Below are 24,026 nucleotides of genomic sequence, written 5' to 3' on the forward strand. Positions count from 1 at the left end.
TGATCAAAATTGCTAATCAACATCAGCACTATTTATAAGGAGGATTTATAGTTCTATAATACTTTAAATTTTATGTTAAAAACAGATGAAACAGCTGTCCAAATAGAAGTGCTACTTTTAATACTGCAAATGAACTTTTATAGTTAAAGTCATAAAAGGGAGGTAAGCAGAAACAATAGATTCAAAAATACTTTCTAATATGTTCATCAGTATAATCAGACCTTTGACAAATATTAGAGGAATGGGATTTAACACAAATTGGTACATTTTATTATCATAACAGAAAATTTGGCAGCCACATAATAAACAATGGCATTATGAGCCTTTAAAGTATACACCAATACTAAAACATTCTGTAGTACTAAACAGTTAATAAATTATGACATTTAAATACAGCTGTCAAATACCATTAGAACCTGTTGATGTGCATATACTATTGATGCTGGAAAAAGCCTTTGAAAATAAACCTGCAAGTTTATATCTCACCTTGTGGTGTTTCATCTATATGCAAGTTCATTTCAAGGGATTGCTCCACAGAAAATCCAATCTTTCATTCTGATAAATCCAGTTTCAATCACATCCAAAATCCAATGTTAAGGTATAGAATGATACACTGATATCCATAAATTACATAAATAGATTAAAAACTTCCCCTTGAAAGCAACTTAACTGAATAACTGAACAATTAACACCTCTTCCTATGGTATTCCAGGCAGTAATGCCGGGGAAAATAGAAATCTGATTGGAGATTTTTCATGAATAATAATTAATGATCACAGAAGATATTAACTAGAATGACTTTAAATCAATTTCAATCCATTAATTTTCTCTCGTGCATAAATTATAAGCTTTATATAACAAATTCTAAGGAATTCCAACTATTCTATCATAATTCACCATTCCCACACCAACAGTTCCTGTTAAATCCTAACAATTCACTCATTACAGATTGTATTCTCTTCAAAGCTCATCTGAATACACTACAGTAAATCTCTATATAGTCATTTCCAATATAAACTGAGCTGCCTCCCTTACTGACTGCATATCCAATTTTATGAGAGTTATGTTTTGAGGAAATGATAATTAGTGGCTGAGTGCTGTCAAACACTTTCTGCATCTTTTAACTAAATCAAATTTCCCTAAATAAACGTTGATGAAAATCTATCCAACCATGTACATATCACTTAATTCAAATGAAACGTCAAGACATATTCCAGTAATTCCATCACTTCATAAATTACGGAAGGGAAGAATCAGATACGAAAATACAATGTTACACATAGTTCGCAGTATGATATATTAACACCTAGCTAGTACAAACTGTATTTGCTTCAGCAGTAACATAAAGTTAATTTCTTTTCTCATATATCTTATTGATTGCATACAGCCGTCAATATCAAGTCCTATCTATATGAGACCAGGAAATAAGGACAGACAGAAATGACCTCACTGGTCTACGTCCTCTGCCACCTGTTTTACTATTTAAACAAGCATTAAATCAGTGTTATCAACATTTATGATAGGAAAAATGCCTTCTGCATGGAAGGTGAAGGTCATTTACTGGTAAACCAATCAAAGCACAAATCAGACTGCCTGCTATGTGAAATAATCATTTTACCTTGCTAAAAGCATATTTTGTAAACAGCATGCTACAAGATCAAGGTATTTCTATAGAAGGTTCCAATTTTCACTTGATGCATAATAAATACAGCTGCTTGTCTGCAATTTAGAGACATCTGCAAGATGAAAGGACAGTTTTAAATTAAACTCTCCAAAGACTGCAGTATGAAACCCAGTAAAATCCAAAATGTTCAACACCAAACAAACACTTATCTTTTCAAAATTTTGTTATTCATAGATGAAGTAACGTAAAAATAAATAAAAACTCTTGAAAAAAAAAAAAACCCACTGAACTCCAACATTGAGATATCTCTTTAATGCACATTCTTGTACATAATTATTTTAATGTACAACAATTATATACTGTAAATGTATACAGATTAAATATCATATCTCTTTTGAAAATATTGCCACAATCTATTTAAATAATAATTTTCAATTTTAAAAGGCTTACATACCACAAGCTAAAGCTACTGACTTGTTTCCTACTACATTATATCAAATGAACAACTTAACTAAAAATAACAAACATGAGGATAATATTTCTTGGTTTCACCCTGAATAGCATTTAGGCCATGTGGCCAGCAAATTTTATTTGTTAATTGAGACTTCATTTAATTTTATTGATTGATGCAGCTAAGAAGTCCATGAAAATTAATAATGCTTTCCCAGTATTAGCACTAATAGCATACAAAAAAGTATGGACTGGAAAACTGGAGTGTTGAAGTGGAGTCTGCCTTACTGAATGTCTTTGTACTATTACCCAATCGAGATAATGTTTATGAGTTCATGTATTTTTATGAAAAGTTCATGAACACTTCATGAGCATTCAAGAAGTGTTCATGAATTGCTCATGATCTGTTCATAAAGTGCATTCATGAACAAGTAAACTTAATTAATGAACAGTTCATGAACACTGAAATATTCATTCATTATACATAATACTTAGGTTTATTCAACCTTTTACAATAAGGAATAAGTTAATGAACTGTTCATGAACATTAAATTCATACTGTCACATGATCAGTTTCCATTATTTTGCTGCATGCTTGGAAATTTTTTTGCACATGTGATTCAGCAATTTTTGAGAAGTTTGTGCAGCTAATTAATTAAGGAGGAAATATTTATCATATGACAGTAAGGAATGGTTTAAAAGGAACATGAGTGCACTGAATATTAAAGAGTAATTATGGTGTTATCTTTATCATTCATTTGAAAAGATACAGAATCCAAATGTCGCAAGTTTTCACGACCCTGAAGCAAGGCAAGTATCTGAAATTCAATCTTGAGATTACAGTAAATTATACATAACGTTTACCTAAATGTTTTGTATTTTATGCAGCAATTGTTTACTTCTTATTATGCTCCCAATCCCACTCTGAGTTTACTTTTTTTCCTACTGAGAATCAGTGGAAATGTTATAGCTGATGATGTTTACAATGATGTTCTTAATGTACCATATGCATCTTTACACACATGAACAACATTTTTCATATTAGTTAACATAATTATATCTTCTTTCCCATCATTACCAGTTTAACAACCAGTCTCTTTTCCTGTTGTCTTTTATCTGTATTTTGTTTTAACTATCCTCATTACCAAATGCAACAACAACAAATTTCCACCATCTTTCATATGCTATTTTCAGCAAATAGCTCCAACATCCATTTCAACACTGCACTCCATATTTTGTAGTATGCAGTCAAAAGGACAATTTGGTATATTGTGAATACTCACATGAACTGCTATCCTACAAACCAGTTATATATGAACTTCTCCAGAGTAATAAAATCTGTAAAAAGATCCTTTAGAAGCATAGAATGCACCCAAGAAGAATAATAGCAGACTCGGTTTGATTGAGTCTGTTCATGAGAGGTAATGAAATGTGCAACACCTCTCATGCCCCCTAGCACCGGCTTAAGGGGAACTCTGTTACGCACCCATTGAATGGACTCCATGATCCCAAAGGACCAGAAAATATAACAACACTGAATCCAAGTACAGGGAGACTTTTTACAGCTGCCTCACAGCACTTAAAGATTGCTGTTGTGATAGTTAATAAAATCTGTAAAAAGATCCTTTGGAAGCAAAGAATGCTACCAGGAAGGAATAATCGCAGACTCGGTTTGATTGAGTCTGTTCATGAGAGGTAATGAAATGTGCAATATTTTTCAACAAACAAATTTTAGCCTGTTACCGCAGGTTGCACTTTATTAAACAAAGGCTTCTAACAACTTCCACAAATTATCAAATATCTATCAATTTCAAGTTCTAATACTGAAGTGCAAATCTGCAAGCAAGATGCTTTAAACCAGTACATTCAGCAAAAGCATGATTCGAAGCTGTCCTTGGCTATAAAGACAGCTATAATGCTGAACAATCATGAAATTTACATATTCTCTACATAATTCTGGCAATTTCATACAATCAACCTTTCCTAAATTAGCAATAAATGAAATTTATACAGTATCTGGTTTGCATATTGCTGTCTCTCCTGAAAAAGTTATGTTATGCCCAATTTTCTTAGAACTTAGTATCTGGTTTGCATATTGTTGTCTCTCTGAAAAAATTATGTTATGCCCAATTTTCTTAAAAAGATCACAAGACTGCATTAAAATATTTTTTTTTTACAACAGACCCTTTTTCAGTACTTTGTATTTTTAAAGTCTGGTATCTTCATATACAGTGTGTTTGTAAAATGTATATATAAGGCACTGAGAAATGACAAAAAAGATACATAATGCATGTAGTATTTATCAGGCCATTGTGATATCCCATAGTATAGTGCTTGATGATTACATGAAAAGCTGTACTGACCTGAATAGGAAGGTAAATATGACTTCCACCTGAAATACATTCCCAGTGTACTTCCCACATTCTTAAAGTGCAGGATATATATAGACTATTAAATTTTTGAAAACCACATTGGATCACTCTTTTATATTTCTTTTTTCTGTACTTCAAAAGGATGTAAATTGGTGAAAGGTAATAAATAACAGTATGGAAAATACTAGTTTTAACAAGTTTTCTGAGGACTTCACACAGTACCAGCCAACTTCTGGCCTGTTTACACCACATCTCACTTTGTTGTGATGTAGGTCCAGTACACAAATACTGCATACTGTATTAATGCCCCTTCCCTATTATACATAGGGAAAACGGGTCTATATCAAAGGGAAAGGCAACATTGATCTTGCGTTAATTTTGTCAGCTCGGATTTCTTAAATCATTTAAAGAAGTGAATTTTTTTTTTCAAAATCGGAGTAAAAATGAGAAAGTTATGAGCATCTAAATATTTGGTCAAACTGGTGGCCATTTTGTTTCCATGGCAACAAAAAAACTGTATTTACTTATTTCTGTAAAATAATTGCTCTACTTTTTCCAGCTATAATGAAAGAAATTATCATGTTTTACATCTTACACTCAAGAAACAGGTTATTTGCTAAATAAAGAATTCAACAGTGTGTAAATGACGTCATAAACACACTAAAATGGCTGCTTCCTTGATCAGCCATTTCCTTAAAATTCATATACCATATCTTTTTCTATAGTGGTCCGATTAAAACAAGAGCTGTCGGAGGACAGCAACGCTCGACTATTCAACAGCCTTGTCAACTGAATGAATACAAAAGTTGAAAAAGGGGCATAATTTTGTAAAATGCAAAGTAGAGTATTGAACCTCTGTACTGCATGTCATATCATGACAGTGAACAAGTGTGTGAAGTTTCAATCCTTTCAATTGTGGATACTGAGATACCAAGCTTACATATAAAAACTTAACAAAAAACTGCTAAGTCAAAGGGCATAATTTTGTAAAATGCCAAGTAAGTTATGGGACCCTTCACAGTGCATGTTAGATCATGACATGAAACAAGTGTGTGAAGTTTCAATCCATTCCAATTAGTAGATACTGAGATATCAGATTACATACAAAAATTTAACCAAAAACTGCTAAGTCGAAAAAGGGCATAATTTTGAAAAAAGAGAGTAAGTTATGGACTTGCTTAGTGCATGTCAGATCATGATAGTGAACAAGTATTGAAGTTCAATCATTCCCATTAGTAAGTACTGAGATACCAGCTTACATACAAAACCTAACCAAAAATTTCTAAGATCGAAAAAGGGCATAATTTTGTAAAAAAGCAAATAGAGTTATGAACCTGTGCAATGTAGATCAGTTCATCACAGTGAATAAGTGTGTGAAGTTTCAATACATTCCCACAAGTGGTTACTGAGTAAACAGCTACATACAAAACCTTAACCAAAAATTTCTAAGTCGAAAAAGGGGCATAATTTTTGTAAAAAAGCAAAATAGAGTTTATGAACCTGTGCAAATGTAAGTCAGTTTTCACAGTGAATAAGTGTGTGAAGTTTCAATCCATTCCACAAGTGGTTATGAATACCAGCTTACATTAAAAACCTAACCAAAATCGGGACGCGGACGCGGACGCGGACGCCGACGCATGGGCGAGTGCAATAGCTCACTATTCTATGAATAGTCGAGCTAAAAATTATTTCAACATTATGAATGGCCTGAGGATGGCTTTCATACAGAATTAACTTATTGTCAGACTTTCCTTACGCTTTAATTCCCCTTCCCTAATATGACTTCTCTTCTCCATATATTTACTGGGGAAATATTGAAATAAGCTAAGATGCCCCACCACCCTTCCGTAAAAATGCAACTTGAACGGGGTATTCATAGACTGGCATCAGTAGTTATCCTTTGAAATAAACATCTCTGCCATAAAACTCTGTTAAAAAGCACTTTCTGAAAAATATTACAATGTCTCTTATCTCTGACTCTATGTTGAGATGAGCCTAGAGAGAAAAGGGTTTTCTGGGTAAATATCAGTGTCAGTACGCAGAAAGAATAAACCTTATTACAGCTATGTTACTTGATCTCAACAGACTTTGTAAGTTTAGGGTATTCACTACTAAAACATAGCAGTGAAAACCACCGCCAATATTTTCACCCAGTTTTGCCTCAGGTCTGAATATCTGATACTCCTGATGATTTACAATGAGCCAGTTGGAGCCAAAAACTAGAAGCAAGACTAGTGTCTAGACAGAATAACAACATAACATGTACATACATTACAGAACTACTTTCTCAGAGTTATCTAAGTTAATTACATCCCACAGCAAAAATGTAAGTGATTCTGTGATGCATTAAATACTTCATTAAGATTTACAACAACCTTCTACCATTTCAATTTCTGCATCAACACAATTTCATGTAATTTAAAGCCAAAGATTCATTGCTTATGCCAATTCTCTTCAACTTCAATAACTTTAGGTTTATGCCTTACAATGCAATTTATACATTAGATGGGATTGCAATCAATTGATAATGCAATTGATTCAATATTTTTCTAGATCTGACAGCAGTGCACTCCTGTATTCCCTATACAAACATTAATATCTGACTGAAAACACAGTAAATGCATAATTAAAGCAATATCATAGGGTTATTATAACAACAGCTTGATCTGCACTGTTGTTTTCGACCAGAGTGGATTCTGCCAGCCCTAGATCTCTCGAGGCACTTGCACCGAGTGTGATCCGGTCTGACAAAATCTACAAAAGCCGAATGCATCAATGCAGATTAAGATACTGCTATAATGATCCTTCTGTTATATATATATATATATATATATATATATATATATATATATATATATATATATATATATATATATATATATATGCAATATATATATATACTCAGACAAATAAGGCTGAAAACTCGTTTGAAACTTTGAACTGTTTGATGCATGGAAAACAAGTAGTCCAACCGCTGAATATTTTTGCATATTCAATAGATGTTGAATAAAGGGCAGAAAATTCCTAGGTATATAATAAGAGCATGCATTGGGAGAGAACTATTACTCCCTGGAAGTGTCTAAACTGTAAACTAAGATCAAATGAAATGTAGCAATCCAACAAAAATATATTTCTTCTATTCAAATTCAAAGATTTTGGCTGACAGACTGACCTAATTTGTAAATTCACCAAACGAAATACTCTTATTTGTAGATTTTCTGTCAAGGCATCAATGTGAAACTGTCAATTCCAACAACAACTTAAAGTATGTCGGACATTCCTGGCATTTTTATGAAGCAATATAGCATCCTCCCACACATCATTCGATACTTTAAAGACAGTATTATCTTATCCTGCTTCAGCTATTGTTCTCTTCTTTTGTTTTTTTTTTGTTACTCATAATGATAGTGGAATGAAACTGTTGCTATGACTCTTAAAGATAAACAAATTCTGGTTAGTTTCCAACATGCTTTATCAACTATTTAGTCACTCTGTTATGACTTAACACATCTACCATTTCTTCCTAAATGCAAAAATTGCAACCACTTTCATACATCTAAGTAAAAACCAACAGATCAAATACTTTTTTAACATTCCAAAGCTTTTCTTTTTTAATATCTGCATTCTTGAACATATTAACATAGACTTTAGGTCAGTACTGGGTCTTCCCACAAGATTAAAAATGGCTTCAGCACTCTTAAGAATTACAAGGCTGTCCGTTCACAAATAAACTAAGTTAGCTGGATATGTCGGTATCTAAAACTGATTCTGTTTTTGGGACTGTCTCTTACTGTGTCCCTCTCAGGTCATATCTCTGATAACCTTTAGCCTGCTGCATAGCTGCAGGTGATTCTGCCTTTGTGACCAGTGCATACCATGATCAGCCTGAACATCCCTTCGAATAATAAATGGTACTGCCCAAATTGAATGATGGTCCTGTCCTTTTTAGAAATTTAGCAGGGTAAAAGTTAGACTGGCATCAGTCGCTAGAGTCATTACCTGTAAAGCACTTGACCATAAAATCCTCTCTCAGAAAATTTGATATATATATTTAAAAAAAAATAAATAAATAAAATGGGAAATGTTTAATCTCAACAGACTGTGTAAGTCTAGGTAAAAGTTAATCTGTAATGTAAGGGAGATGCTCCACCGCCAAACTAGAGATAGCTAACTTTTGTTTTCTTTGCTAGTGCAAAATACTTAGAAATTGTTAAATAATGCAGCTGAAGAAATTTAAGCAATGTTGCATATAATACATGCTTCAAGATTAAATCTGTTGCCAAAGAAATGATGACATTAATGCTTGTTTCTCCACTGAAATGTGATTACACTCAGAGCTACAATTACTAAACACAGGAGAATGAGAAATACCAATTATCTTGAACATGTTTTGTTTTCTTCTATACTTTTTTCAGTTTTAAATTGTTTTGAACTCAGGACTGGGACATTCTTAAAATATTTATTTCTCTATGGAGCAGTGAAACCTAGAAATTTAGTTAAAAAGAGTTGTCAGCAGACGACAAAGCTAATGCCAAAAAAGATGAAAAGTTTAAGCAAGAACACAAAAGTCATTCTGAAATAGGGCTAATTAAAATTTTCTGAGAGTAGAATGTTTAGTTGGTTTTTGAGAAGAAATTGTTTAAAAGGCATTTCTATTATTAATTACTGTGACCTCTAAAAAGACCAAGTGCCTCCACTTAAACAAAACTGAAAGAAGACTTTATAATGATTCTACAGACCAAGTTTGATGAAGATCCGTCTAGCAGTTCATGAGAAGACATTGTTTAAAGCTATTGTCCAGGTATTTTTCTATTTTAAGCTCTAAAGGCTCCTGAACGAGGCCACAAGCCTCCATTTGAACAAATTTGGGAGAGGACCTTATAACTATGCTAAGTCCAAGTTTGATGAAGATCTATCAAGAGGTTCATTGAAGAAATCATTTAAAGTTATATCTATTTTTAGTTCTGAAGATCCCTAGAAAGAGCGAAGGGCCTATTTTTGAACAAAATTAAAAGAGGACTTTATAATGATGCTACAGACCAAGTTTAATAAAGATCCATCTAGCTGTTCATCTATTTTCAGCTCTAGTGGACCATTAAAGGGACCAAACATAATATTTGAACAAAATTTGAACAGGACCTTAAAATGATGCTACAGGCGTGTTTCATGAATATTCATCAAGCAGTTCATGAGAAGTTGTTAAAAGACATTTCTATTTTCAGCTCTAAGCAGCTCCAAATAGGCCCAGTTGCCTCCATTTGAACAACCTGACATGATACTACATGCCAAGTTTGGTGTTTTAACATCTTTCATACATACACATGTATATATTTAGCTTTGGCAGCAATTAAGTGCAGTCTAGCAAACTTGACAAAGCATACAAAGTTTCTGGCCAAGTTTTTCAGCAAGTATTTAAGTTGAGATACAAATGCAGGATGATAGAACCTGAAGCTGGAAATCCACCAACACTAACACCATTTTGAACAAGAACTTAAGAATGTTTTATTAATGATGTTGTTGATACCATTTATCTTTAGATTGAAAAAACCTTTATTGTACAACTTAATTCTCAAATTTAAAAGCAAATGGAGTATTTGCAAGGGATAAAACTTTTAATGTGTTTTTCCCTCCACAGCTGCATTTATCAGCAAAAATCATGGAGAGCTATATTTATATCAGCAGTTTTTTTCTCCAACACTCTTTCTAGAATATGTCTCAAAATGGATGATTCTCTTAGAAAAAATCCAAAGAGAAATCATTTTTATGTAACAGAACTAGACACCAGGAATATCTTAGACGAATGTAGCCTTTTAATCCGTTATCTTTCCTCAAGGCTGAGTGCTCCCTCAGCAATTAAGTTTGTCTACAGAAAACAAATACAGTGAACACAGATTTCTTTAACCATTGATATCAGTAACGATTTATTTGTTCTCAGTTATTTAAAGCTGTATGCTTAATGCCAAAACAAGAGTGCTAGAATGTCACAATACACGCCCTTCATAGCAAATTTCTTTACACTAGCTAGCACCCATATTTGCAAATGGAATTTTAATTCTGTGGTTGTGTAGTAATTCTTCAAAATGGCTGATTTGAAAATAGAACAACAGAGAGAAGTTAATCTTAACAAAAAAAAAAAAATAAATAAAAAAATTCCTTAGTCCACACAAAGATCCAAACCAGGTAGAGATAAGTCACATGCATGTTGTACTATGAAGAGTGGTCTCAATTTTTCCCTACGGCTAGTAATAAACAAGAGCTGTCACTAATGGTGACAAATGCCCCCGCAGTGCCTTGACCTTTGACCTGGTGACCCCAAAGTCAGTAGGGGTCGTGTACTCAATAAGTACTATCAGCATGTGAAGTTTGAAGGTCCTTGGTGCAGTGGTTCGCGAGTAAAGTGCCTTCATGCAAAAAGTTAACGTTGGCCCCTTTGACCTTGACCTTTGACCCCAAAGCCAGTAGAGGTCGTGTACTCAATTAGTACTATCAGCATGTGAAGTTTAAAGGTCCTGAGTGCAGTGGTTCGCGAGTAAAGTGCCTTCATGCAAAAAGTTAATGTTGTGACTAAGGAACGAACGAACGGACAGTTGAAAACTAATATGCCTCCCTTCGGGGGCATAAAAAGTTACAATATAAGCTATTTATAGTAACAACAAGTAAGTAATTCTAAACTAGGGACCTCATTCTTGCGCATGGCACTCCATTTCATGATGGTGAACAACTGCCAAGTTAGATCAAAATCCCTCCATGCTTGAAGAAGAAATGCTCCAGACAAAGTCATTCTTGTATCTGACCTTTGGCCTGAGTGTGACCTTGACCTTAGATGTAGGGACCTGGTTCTTGTGCACGACACTCCATCTCATGATGGTGAACATGTGTGCCAAATTACATCAAAATCCCTCCATTCATGAAGAAGAAATGCTCCAAACAAAGTTTGTGGACGCTGCCCGCCAGCCACCCCACGCGCCCACCCACCAAGTGTTCCATAATATGTCCTGTCTTTCAGACGGTGTATAAAAATGCTGGTGGTGTTTTGGTGTTATTACTGCTGATGTACAAGTTCAATATTGAATACGATCATTACTTCTACATCAAGTAATGTTTTACCATCAAAATGGTAACACCTAACATTAAATGTATGCATGTATGTTACATAAAACTTCAATATATTTTTGATGTAAAGCAAAAAAACACTCACTCAAGCATGAGCAAATCACATGACCTTAGGCCATTTTCTGTGTATTTTCTATGACTGGATCTCTTAAAGCCCTCAACATCTCAAGCAATTTCCTCATCTCCTTACAACCCCAAGTGGATCATTGTGTTACTGTAACACCTTCAAGGTTACTTGAGCATAGTGTCTTCTTATCCCATCTAAAGGATATTCAAGTACTTTTCCACGAACAATTATTTTATACTGTTTAACATTGTTTAACATTGTCAGTTAAGGGAAACAGAGTTAAGTTTACAGAATCACATCTCACTGTGTCATCGCTATTTGACTAAAGACTTTGTGAAGTCGTGAAAACATGTGACAGATCATCCAATCAAAAATCTGTCAATCAAACTCAATCTTAATCTGTGTGTAATAAATATAAGAAACACTGAAAACAAGAAGCTGCGTTCAATAAATGCTTGATGCCCCCAGTGGCAGCCTTGCTGATAGATTTTGCACCCAAGTCCAAAACGAAGTCAAAGTCAAACTGAGGTTAGGTGATGTTTGAAGATGAGGAATGGTCACAGGTTACATCTGCATTAGTATCAAGTCATTCTAGTAAGGGGTATTGATGATAGACAAAACGGTCCCATTTGGTTAACCAAGAGATGACCCATATAAAGCAACCTAAGTCCAAAATGAGGTCAAGGTCAAGGTCAAACTGAAGTCAAGTGATGTCTGAAGATAAGGAATGGTCACAGGTTACATCTGCATTAGTATCAAGTCATTCTAGTAAGGGGTATTGATGCTAGATGAAACAGTCCCATTTGGTTAACCTCGTATGTACGTACGTACGGAGGGACAGACAGGACAATCGCTATATGCCTCCCGCATCAGTAGATGCTGGGGGCATAAAAATAGTATACAGTAAGTGTATTAATATTAGCGGAGTACTAATTTTCGCGCTATAAGCGGGATCGGGCATGCGCTAATTCATGTCTAGCGCTAATATTAGACTGAAATGAAAGGCTTAAACAAGAGCACCGCCTTGCGGGTGCTGACGCTCATCTGATTTTTTTTGTATAATAGAAATATTGTCCTACCCATGATTTTCTAAGTCTAAAAAGGGCCATCACTCTTGCAAAAAGCAGGATAGAGTTATGTTTCTTGATGTACAGTGTCCACTTATGATGGTGAAAAACTGTTGCAAGTTTTAAAGCAATAGCTTTGATAGTTTATGAGAAAAGTTGACTTAAACATAATATTCAACCAAGAAAATGATTTTTCTAAGTCCAAAAGGGGCAATAATTATTGCAAAAAGCAGGATGGAGTTATGTTGCTTGCTGTACAGGGTCAGCTTATGATGGTGAACAAGAGTTGCAAGTTTTAAAGCAATAGCTTTGATAGTTTAAGAGAAAAAGTTGACCTAAACATAAAACTTAACCAAGAAATCTGATATTTTCTAAGTCCAAAAGGGGCCATAAATCTTGCAAAAAGCAGGATGGAGTTATGTTTCTTGCTGTACAGGGTCAGCTTATGATGGTGAACAAGTGTTGCAAGTTTTAAAGCAATAGCTTTGATAGTTTAGGATAAAAGCTGACCTAAACATAAAACTTAACCAAGAAAACTGATTTTCTAAGTCCAAAAGGGGCAATAATTCTTGCAAAAAGCAAGATGGAGTTATGTTTCTTGATGTACAGGGTCTGCTTATGATGGTGAACAAGTATTCCAAGTTTCAAAGCAAAAGCTTTGATAGTTTAGGAGAAAAGTTGACCTAAACATAAAACTTAACCAAGAAATCTGATATTTTCTAAGTACAAAAGGGGCCATAAATCTTGCAAAAAGCAAGATGGAGTTATGTTTCTTGCTATACAGGGTCAGCTTATGATGGTGAACAAGTATTCCAAGTTTCAAAGCAATAGCTTTGATAGTTTAGGAGAAAAGCTGACCTAAACATAAAACTTAACCAGGCAACGCCGACGCAGACGCCGACAACCGCTCAAGTGATGACAATAACTCATCATTTTTTTTTCAAAAAATCAGATGAGCTAAAAAGGGATATTTATAGTATTGAAAATACCGTAATCACAATGCAACAGAACACAGAGAAATATAATTTTATACTAATTGTGTAAATACGACAATAACTGCATTCCTAACTATTATTCTGCAGATTTTTTTTAATAGAATAATTTAACCTGTTCGAATATTAGTAAAAAAGTCATCTATTTTTGTAAATTAAGCTGCTTTTTTTCTTCGCCACTGTCCATAAACATGGTATATAACACCTTCGGAGTAGATTGCCAGTTTGTCCGGTCGCGCTAATAACAAGTGTCACCATAACATTATACTGCTTTGAAAACCAAGTGCAAATTTGAAAACAAACAATTATCACCATTCTGCACTGTGTACATGTACAAATTTACAATATACAGATTAACACTAACGAATGTAGATTTTATGTCATACTGTAGACCTATGCATTTTTATGTGCGTGCCTGGTCGATTTCATTACGAATACCATTCAGCCACCAACTGGCTATTTTAGCGCTGGTGATACTGCGCTAATACAAGTACGTACTAATACGGTAAGTCGAAACTACTCAATTCAAGGCGTTTGTACTAAAATTTAGCTGCGCTAATGTAAGTACACTTACAGTAACATGGTATTTTATAGCAATTTTGAGGTGTTACCCTAACCTGGCACTGCAGATTAAGTAAACACACTTTAAAGTAAGAAATAATTGTATCTTTTTAACTATGTACGGTACATCTATATTGATACTATAACAACAAGAACAAGAAGAATTTGATTTTTTGATTTTGTGTCAACTATTTCAGCTGTATATCCATTGGAGACCTGAGATAATGAAATCCTTTAGCAATTTTCTCATTCCACGCTAAAGCATGGAGGTGTTCCCTTGTATTTTTTACATCATAAAATATGACCTACTGTGTCATGTTTTTACACTTTTCCCCATAAAAATGTCAAAATGATATTGTTTTATCACTCAGATAAGACTGCCACTCATAAATTTTCCCAAAAGCCCTATTGATCCCAAAAGAATTGTTAAATACGACTGATCTATGATATATCTATCTTTCTGGAAAAAAAATGCTTTTATAATATCAGGATACAAAGTGGTTATCGACATGTTGGAACATTCTGTAAAGCAAAGGCTGTCATAATGTTGATAATGGAGAATCAACCAGAGCGAAAGTATGAAAGTATAGATAAAATGTCCGATAAAAGATGCATATTTCATGGAATAAAATACCTAGATTACTGAGGAGTTCTGCAGGCAGAATAACATTTATATATATCAGTTTTTCCAACGGTAGCATTGAATTTCACAATATTATATGCATTCTTTATGCAGAAATATTTTAAGAAAAAGACATCAGTTTCCTTATAACAGTATAAATGCTGTTCATCAAAAATATTCATATCTGTTTAATTTTCACTAATGTTGGTGATTGTGTTATTCTGCAAATTTTTAAATTTAAAACTTTTACGTAAACCATATTTTCAATAAATTTACTACTGGAACAGCACAAAATTGTCACTTCTTGATACTGCAAATAAGTTCTAACACAATAAAATTGCGAAAAAAAACAAACTACAAAACTGTCCTGCTCTACAGTAATACAAATTCTTTGCAAATGCAAGATCCATTAATATATAGAACCAGTGAATGGGAGTTTTCATATATTTGAACTGGTGTTGATTTTCTTGTCTCATTTCTTATATTTCTTATTTATAATCATTATATTTGTATATCTATTTACAAATATTGTAAGTCTGAATCAATTTTTCTGGCTCCTTTGAGACTGGGCAGAAAATGGCTGGTCAAACAAGTGAACAGTCTGTTAAAATAAACATCTGAATGAACAAGGCTAACATCTAATATGGTCATTTTATTACACTGCTAATTTTCTATAATGAACGTGTCCATCTTTCAATTTGGACTGTACCATTAACTGTTAAAAGGGATGCTTACCTTAAAAATACTGACTGAATGGCGAACAGTGCAGATCATGATCAGACTGCACGGATGTGCAGGCTGATCATGATCTACACTTGTCGCAAAGGCAGAATCAATCGTGTCCAGCACGGTAAGGGTTAACTCTAAGTTTAGCACTGTAGGACCTATATTTTACCAAGTTTTCCATCTTAAAAAGGATTGTGATTGCAAAATAAAAATGCTATCTCATAAAGCACTGCAATTGTATCATATGCCTGCCCTATTAAAAGCCCTGAATTCATGATGTTTCTCCCTTTTACTTTTTTTCTCTGGTATCACTGCCTCCATTCAGACAAAAGTGTGGTGTCTGTAAGTCAGGGGAGAAAACCTTTCCAAACTTGCAGTCTGAAAATAAGCTTGGGGTTTGAGACTGCTGGTCATGTTCTTGGTTCCAGAAAGTCCCAGAACCCCAACAAGGGTTCTGATCAACCAATATGAGAAATAATTATGTAGTAGACCAGTTCACTGGTGGATTAGGAGGAAAAGCTAAAAGCATCTGTAACTGACAAATGACTACTTGTGCAAAATTTGAGCCGTGCCATGAGAAAACCGCGTTTGCAACCAGCATGGATCCAGACCAGCCTGTGCATCTGCACAATCTGGTCAGGATCCATGCTGTTCACTTTCAAAGACTATTGCAGTTAGAGAAACCGTTAGCGAACAGCATGGATCCTGACCAGACTGCACAGATGCACACGGTCGCAAAGCCACTATGTTGGTTTTCTCATGGTGCGGCTCAAATGAATCTTGTATTGAAAGGTGGAGCAGTGATATGTGATGTGATAAGTAAACAACTACCTACTTGTGAGAAAAAAGTTTTTTTGTTGTTTTTTTTCCCCAAACAATTTACATATAATGTCCAATCTGTTGTGCTAACATCATTCAACTCTCTTAGGCTAACTAGCAATGCTATCAGCTTTCTAATATTATATAAAAATGATCAGTTGTATTTGTATTTATCAAGATATGCCACACACTTTAACCTATCTTGTAATAAGATACATTCACAATATGAACTCTGACACTACACATGTACTCACCAAGCGAGTACCCAAACTGGTCCAGAACTTCCTCCTCAGGTTTAACTGTAGTGGGTGGGGTACTTTCTGTAGCTGGTACAGGAGAACTTGCCTGCACTGGTGATTCCACAACCTGAAAAAATACAGTTTGACTGCATAAACCAATCTACTAAGAGTGGTCACAGTTTATCACATACAGTCAGACTTCAAAGCTCACACTCCAACATTTACAACACACCCATGTGAGTACTTGGAACACCCTGGACCACCCATTTAGCCCAGCAGGTAGAGTCAACAATTATGAATAGGGAATTCATGCATCTGACCATCGAAAGTGACCAGTGTTCAGTATGATGATGTAACAGATGATAATATAATATATTTCCTCTACTGCTATCTATTGTTGGGAACTTGTGGAGACAATTTAAGTCACTACTAAAAGTTAACCCTTACCCTGCTAAATTTCTATATGGACGCATCCATATTTCAATTTGGCCAGTACCATTAACTGTTAAAGGGATGCATACCAAAAAGATACTGACTGAATGGTGAACAGTGCAGATCATGATCAGACTGCATGGATGTGCAGGCTGATCATGATCTGCACTGGTCACAAAGGCAGAATCAATCGTGTCTGGCATGATAAGGGCTAAGACAAAAAGGCCCAAAAATATATCTGTTTCAGCTTGTAAGAAACTACTTCATGTCAATACATGAAGATAAAAATTACAAATAATTGCAAAATAATCTAACTTCATGATATTAATGTCTATTTAAAAGGTTATTAAATATACAGTAATTTATAGGTTCTGGTGTTTTCTCCAGATTTAAATCTACAAACTTTCCAGTAATATGTTTTTAAGTAGTTTGTTTTATGATGCAGATTTGAATTTCTAATATCTTCTACGCTGAACATTTTCATTCTGCAAACATTTTCCCACAACCATATCACTGGCAGAAACGTAGCTTTCTTAGACATATAAAATTCTTTACAGAAGTAACAAATAAAAGGGGCTATTTCCTTTCAAAAAGCAACTCTTGTCCTCAAAGCATGGTGAACTAGTGTTGGGAGGTTGTTGGTATGAGTCATGCTTTATCAAGATAGCACCTGGTATTAGAACTAAATCTTTCCAGGACTTGAAAGAAATTTAAACAGACTTGAAAGTTTTCTTCACAATCAAAGTGGATTAAGTCAGTAAAAACTGAAATAAAGAAGAACTCTAAGTCATAAGTCAAGGTGAAGGTTAACACAGAAAGTTTAAATTGAAGCTTTACCACTGGTTAAATTGAAAGATGAGCTCAAAGTACACCAATCAGATGCCAGAGAATGAGAGTGGTCTCCAGCATAATTTTATAAACCTTGTACCCTTGTCATATCTTTAAACTCAATCAGAAAAGCACTAAATCTCTAATACAGGATGTGTTTGTATCCTTTTGACTACTGCGCTGTATTTAAATTTATCACATGTATAAATAAAATTGATAATACACTAGTGTAATAAAGCTTTGACGTCAATGTCTTTTAAAGTACAGGAGATGTTGGTCAAATTGACTTGTTTATAATAGTTAAAGAAAGTAGATTTTTTATGTTTTGGCAGGAAAAGCTAACATGTGATAAAAAGAACATTACTTTTGTGACTTTCCACATTGAATTTATTAAACTCGTTGAATAAAATTAATAAAATGCTCGGCAGAGCCTTGCATCTTATTATTTTATTCAACTTTTTTAATAAATTCAATATGAAAAGACACTCAATGTAATATCAATGCTGGCACAATATTTGCTGTTCAGTGAACTAGGTATGAGCAAGAGTTTGTTCTCATAACATATCACTGCCATAAATATAAACTTGGCTGGTGTGGGAACAAATCGAAAGGTTTTGAGCACAAAGTGTCCTAATCTGACAAGAGACACAATGCTGGTATAGGAATATCAACAAGGCAGTCTGAAAGACAGCTAAATCCTGCGCCGCTGCTATGGATAGAAAAAGGGTAAACCCCTGACCTTTAGCTGTGACCTGGACCTTGAACTGACATGGCTGATTCATGAATTCTGCGCAACGTCTTAATGAGGTGATCATTTGACCCAAGTCTCATGAAAATCCTTCAAGGGGTTTAGGAGATACAGAGCTCAAACCTTTGACCTTGAGTTTTGACCTTGACCTTGAGTTGAGATGGCTGTCTCATGAGTTCCTGATGAGGTGATCATTTGACCCAAGTTTGATGAAAATCCTTCAAGGGGTTTAGGAGATACAGAGTGGACACGAAATGGAAAACTAAAACCTTTGACCTTGAGTTGTGACCTTGACCTTGAGCCGGCAAGGGTGACTCATGAGTTCTGCACATCGCCTTGATGAGGTCATCATTTGACCCAAGTTTCATATGAATCCTTCAAGGGAATTAGGAAATACAGAGCAAACACAAAATGGAAAGCTCAAATCTTTGACCTTCAGTTGGGACCTTGACCTTGAGCCGGCATGGCTGACTCATAAGTTCTGCACATCATCTTGATGAGGTGATCATCTGACCCAAGTTTTATAGAATTCCTTCAAGGAATTTAGGAGATATAGAGTGGACACAAAATGGAAGGCTCAAACCTTTGACCTTGAGTTGAGACCTTGACCTTGAGCCTACAATGCTGGCTCATGGGTTCTGCACATCGTCTTGATGAGGTGATCATTTGACCAAAGTTTCATGAAAATCCTTCAAGGGTTTTAGGAAATATGGAGCGGACACTAAAGTGTTACGGACAGACGGAAGGACGGAGACCATTCCTATAACCCCCCCACCACTTGTGGCGGGGGACTAAAAAAAAACCAACAAGTTTTGAACTTACAGACTAAGACTTCAACTCTTGATTAACAAGAGCTGTCTCCATAGGATGACACATGCCCCCGATGGCACTTTGAATGAATAGTTATGACCGATGTTAGAGTTTAGGATCTTTGACCTATGGACCTGGGTATTGCATGGGACATGTCGTCTTATTGTGCCACACATTCATGCGTAGTTATTTTAAAATCCATGCATGAATGACAAAGATATGGACCGGACATGCCCATCATTGCACTATCATGAAATATGACCTTTAACGTCTAAGTGTGACCTTGACTTTTGAGCTACGGACCTGGGTCTAGAAGCAACACGTCGTCTTACTGTGGTACACATTCATGCCCAATAATTTTAAAATCCATGCATGAATGACAAATATATGGACCGGACACGCCCATCAATGCACTATCATGAAGTATGACCTTTAACGTCTAAGTGTGACCTTGACCTTTGAGCTACAGACCTGGGTCTTATACGCGACACATCGTCTTACTGTGCCACACATTTATGCGTAGTTACTTGAAAATCCATCCATGGATGACAAAGATATGGACCGGACACGCCCATCAATGCACTATCATGAAAAATGACCTTTAATGTCTAAGTGTGACCTTGACCTTTGAGCTACGGACCTGGGTCTTGCACGCGACACGTTGTCTTACTGTGGTACACATTCATGCCAAGTTATTTGAAAATCCATCCATGGATGACAAAGATATGGACCGGACACGAAAATTGCGGACAGACCGACAGACGGTTCAAAAACTATATGCCTCCCTTTGGGGGCATAAAAATGCATACATAACCATTGAAATATAGACAGAGACAGGACAAAAGCCAGGTATGTTTTCTGTCATGGGCATACTATCACTAGTCTCCAACAAACATGTATAAATTTACACATGGGTATTCCCTACTCTCATTTTAATAAAAACATCAGGGGAGGTAACTACATGATAGGTAAATATCATCCCGATGCATCCAACCGACTTTTAGAACTAACTTTCACTTTTAAGATGTTGTCCTAATGATATGTGGTGTTTCATATGCTCGTTGAGAACATGATCAAGTATGAATGAAGAAACAACTTTAGGACAGTTATTTCTAGCTCAATCAATATTACCCCACAAAGAGAAACTTAACTTTTCAAAATTCTTGTTATACAGGACTAACAGGCTTGGTATTTTATATAAACAATAACATCAAACAAAAAGCAAAACAGCTGGACAATGTTATATAAACAGAAAATCTATTATAAAGATTTTACTCAACTACAACAGCAGTTGTTCTGCAAAAACACCAAAATCTCTTTGAACTTTTTTAATAAACCAGCCTGCAGCCAGTGAATGTCACTGAATGGGCATGAAGAAATCATAAACACTTTTTTACTAACAGAAATAACTGTTAACTTAAACTGACAAACAGACTTAGCATAAAACAAGAGCTGTCACTATTAGTAACAAATGCCCCCAAAGCGTGCCCAAGAATGCTACAGTTGTCTGTGCAAAATACGCCAGAACAGTTTAGGTATGAAACATTTTGAGACCTTGTCTTTGACCTGATGGTAGAGTTATGGACCTGACAAGAGACAGACCATGTTAACCTTTAACCTCTAAGTGTTACCTTGACCTTTGAGCTAGGGGTCTGGATCTTGTGCATGACATGTCGTCTCATTATGGGGAAATTTATGCCAAGTAATTATAAAATCCTTTGATGAATGGCAGATTTATGAACCGGACATGAAACAAACCCTGTTAACCTTTGACTTCTAAGTGTGACCTTGACCTTGGAGCTAGGGGTCTGGCTCTTGTGCATGACAAATTGTCTCATTATGGTAAAATTTAATACTTATGCCTAGTTATTTCAAAATCCCTTCACGGATGGCAGAGTTATGGACCTAACATGAATCAGACACTGTTAACCTTTGACCTCTAAGTGTGACCTTGACCTTGGAGCAAGGGGTCTGGGTCTTGCGCATGACACGTTGTCTCATTTTGGTGAAAATTTATGCCAAGTTATTTCAAAATCCCTTCATGGATGGCAGATTTACAGCCCGGACAAGAGTTAACACAGACGCACACACACACACACACGGATGGACAGTGCAATTTCAATATGCCCACCTTTGGAGGCATAAAAAATCACTATGCAAACATGAAGAAATTCTATTGGCAAGATCAATATCTATTATTGCTTTACAACATACAGCCTTAGAAAATAAACAAGAACATGACTGCAATAATAACTGACAAAAATAGATAATTTCTATCTAAAATGGCTGGATGTAAATAAATTGTCCATCAACACTATTAGGTACAATATAATATGATACTGAGCAAAAATAAATTAACTGAAGAAATATTTATGTCTGAAACAAGACTGTAGGCAAAATAATGAGAGTCTGGAAAGTGTCTGCACAAAATGTATTCAATTATAAGTTTCTTTTGGAGGCTGGATTGTCTAATGCACTGGATAAGTAAAAGAAATATATGGGCAGAGTGGGTGCTGAACTCCATAATTACACAATATATGTTTCAATTCTTTTTATAAACTCCCCTCTAATCCCCACACCAAGCATAATGCGAAGTTATGACACATATGGTAACTTTACACTTGATACCTATAGAATACCTCCTACCTCTATAAATACTGGTACCTTACATTAACCCAAGATGATCAAAGAGTTTAGGTTGTACAAATACTCCATGATGTTATCAGGACATAGCTAGACCAAATTATATGTGCATGCTCATCTTGCTACGGATGTACAGGGGTGCAGGGGTAAGCTCCCCTGAAAATTTTTGTGTATTACTGTTTTCCTAAATACCAAAGACCAAAAAACATGCATGTTTTGAGAACTTTTCTAAAAATAATTTGCATGCCTGACCTCCAGTGCCCCATGAGGAGCTATGAGAAAAGTATGCCACAAAACTTTCAAGCAGCGTGGAATCTGACATGATATGGACTTGAGAATAGGCATCCTGTATGATCTGCAAAGTGTTAAACATTACCTGGTTTTGACTGACAACCTGTGTTGACTGCTGCATTGACTGTAGACCTTCATCGTAGGAATGTACAGATTTATTGTCTGTTTCTAAATCCCTCGGCTGTAAAACAAAGGAAATCGTCATTGTCTACAAATAGTGCGAACAAAATAAACTTTTTAACACCTTAAACATATGATTGTATCTTAACTCAACTGCTGTTACAATGTCTGCCACAAACAGTCAACATCTTGATTTTTGCACTTTATCATAATTTTTTATCTTAGGAGAAAGATCATATTAGATCACAAACCAGGCAAATTCTAATCAGTTTATTTGAATGTTTTTTTGACGCAGTAATCTTTGCTACACCAGAATTTCTAGACAAACAAAACCCATGTCATGAGACGGTTCTGCTTAAGGTTCCTGACTGCTGAAGACCATCTAAAATTAGAACAGAAAGTCAATCAGGGATGATAGTTTACTGGTTGCTAAAGGCAAGTGGCTGGTTAGCACAGGTGTCCACTAAGACAGGTTCAACTGTACTTACACAAGCTGGGTCAGTAAGACTCTGGATGACAAATCGTACAGGATTACTTGCATGTCGTATCGTATCTACAGCCTGATCATGTGTCGCATTTCTCAGATCTTTCCCATCAACCTACAATACAAATAAACATCTATAATACATTTTAAATATTTCATTCTGAAATATTCTATAGGAGTAAGGAAGAAAAAACATGTCAGACTTAAAACTGACATATCAAAATTTCCTAGAACTGTTGGATCCTTTGCACAACAAGATAGGTACCTAAAGCTTTATTATGCAGTCATTAACCTTTACTCTGCTAAATTTCTATAATGAACTTGTCCATCTTTCAATTTGGACAGTACCATTGAAAGTTAAAAGGGGTGCTTACCAAAAAGATACTGACTGAATGGCGAACAGTGAAGATCATGATCAGACTGCACAGATGTGCAGGCTGATCATGATCTACACTGGTCGCAAAGGCAGAATCAATTGTGTCCAGCACTGTAAGGGTTAAAGGGTCTTATTCAAGGGTTAAAGGGTCTAATTCAATTCTTTTCAAGCAACAATGAACTCCTCCTCTCAGAATTTATTACAAAATTGATCATTTCTTAAAAGTGGTCCATTTGGTATTGATTTACTGACATGACTTTTTGTAAAATAAAAATAAAACTAGTGATTAAATATATTAAACATTTTAAATATTTTCAAAAATGATAAATGTCATTATTAAACATTTACTTTCACAAACGAATACATCTAGGAACTAGAGGTGCTTTCGAGAAAAGCGCATGTCTTCCTCAACTGCCTAATCATCTGAATAGTAAATCTGTCTTTATATACTGTTTGCAGCCTATTGGTATCTGTTGGAGTTGGAGTAACCTGTCTACAACTCTGTATCGGTAATTATGTTCACGGGCCATAATTCTTAAACGTTTAGGCCGATTTTGTTTGTTATCGAACTTGGCCGAAAACTTATTGGCAAACACATTTTGTTAAAGTTTGGTGAAGATTGGATGAGAATGTTCGACTTAA

The 24,026-nt window shown here is 35.1% G+C and overlaps 1 protein-coding gene across 10 annotated transcripts in view; it reads right to left on the reverse strand.

Moving 5' to 3' along the window:
- LOC123525825 (multiple PDZ domain protein-like) overlaps positions 1 to 24,026 on the reverse strand; it is a 284,883-nt gene that overhangs the window by 64,899 nt on the left and 195,958 nt on the right. For all 10 annotated transcript variants that reach the window (XM_053538242.1, XM_053538241.1, XM_053538237.1 and 7 more), the window contains 3 exons: positions 23,013 to 23,123; positions 22,490 to 22,585; positions 16,668 to 16,779 (listed from right to left, as the gene is read on the reverse strand). In XM_053538242.1, the coding sequence (XP_053394217.1) occupies positions 16,668 to 16,779; positions 22,490 to 22,585; positions 23,013 to 23,123 (319 nt within the window). The remainder of the gene's footprint in view (positions 1 to 16,667; positions 16,780 to 22,489; positions 22,586 to 23,012; positions 23,124 to 24,026) is intronic.

The sequence above is a fragment of the Mercenaria mercenaria genome, chromosome 3 (assembly GCF_021730395.1).
Source record: "Mercenaria mercenaria strain notata chromosome 3, MADL_Memer_1, whole genome shotgun sequence".
NCBI classification, from domain to species: Eukaryota; Metazoa; Mollusca; class Bivalvia; order Venerida; family Veneridae; genus Mercenaria; species Mercenaria mercenaria.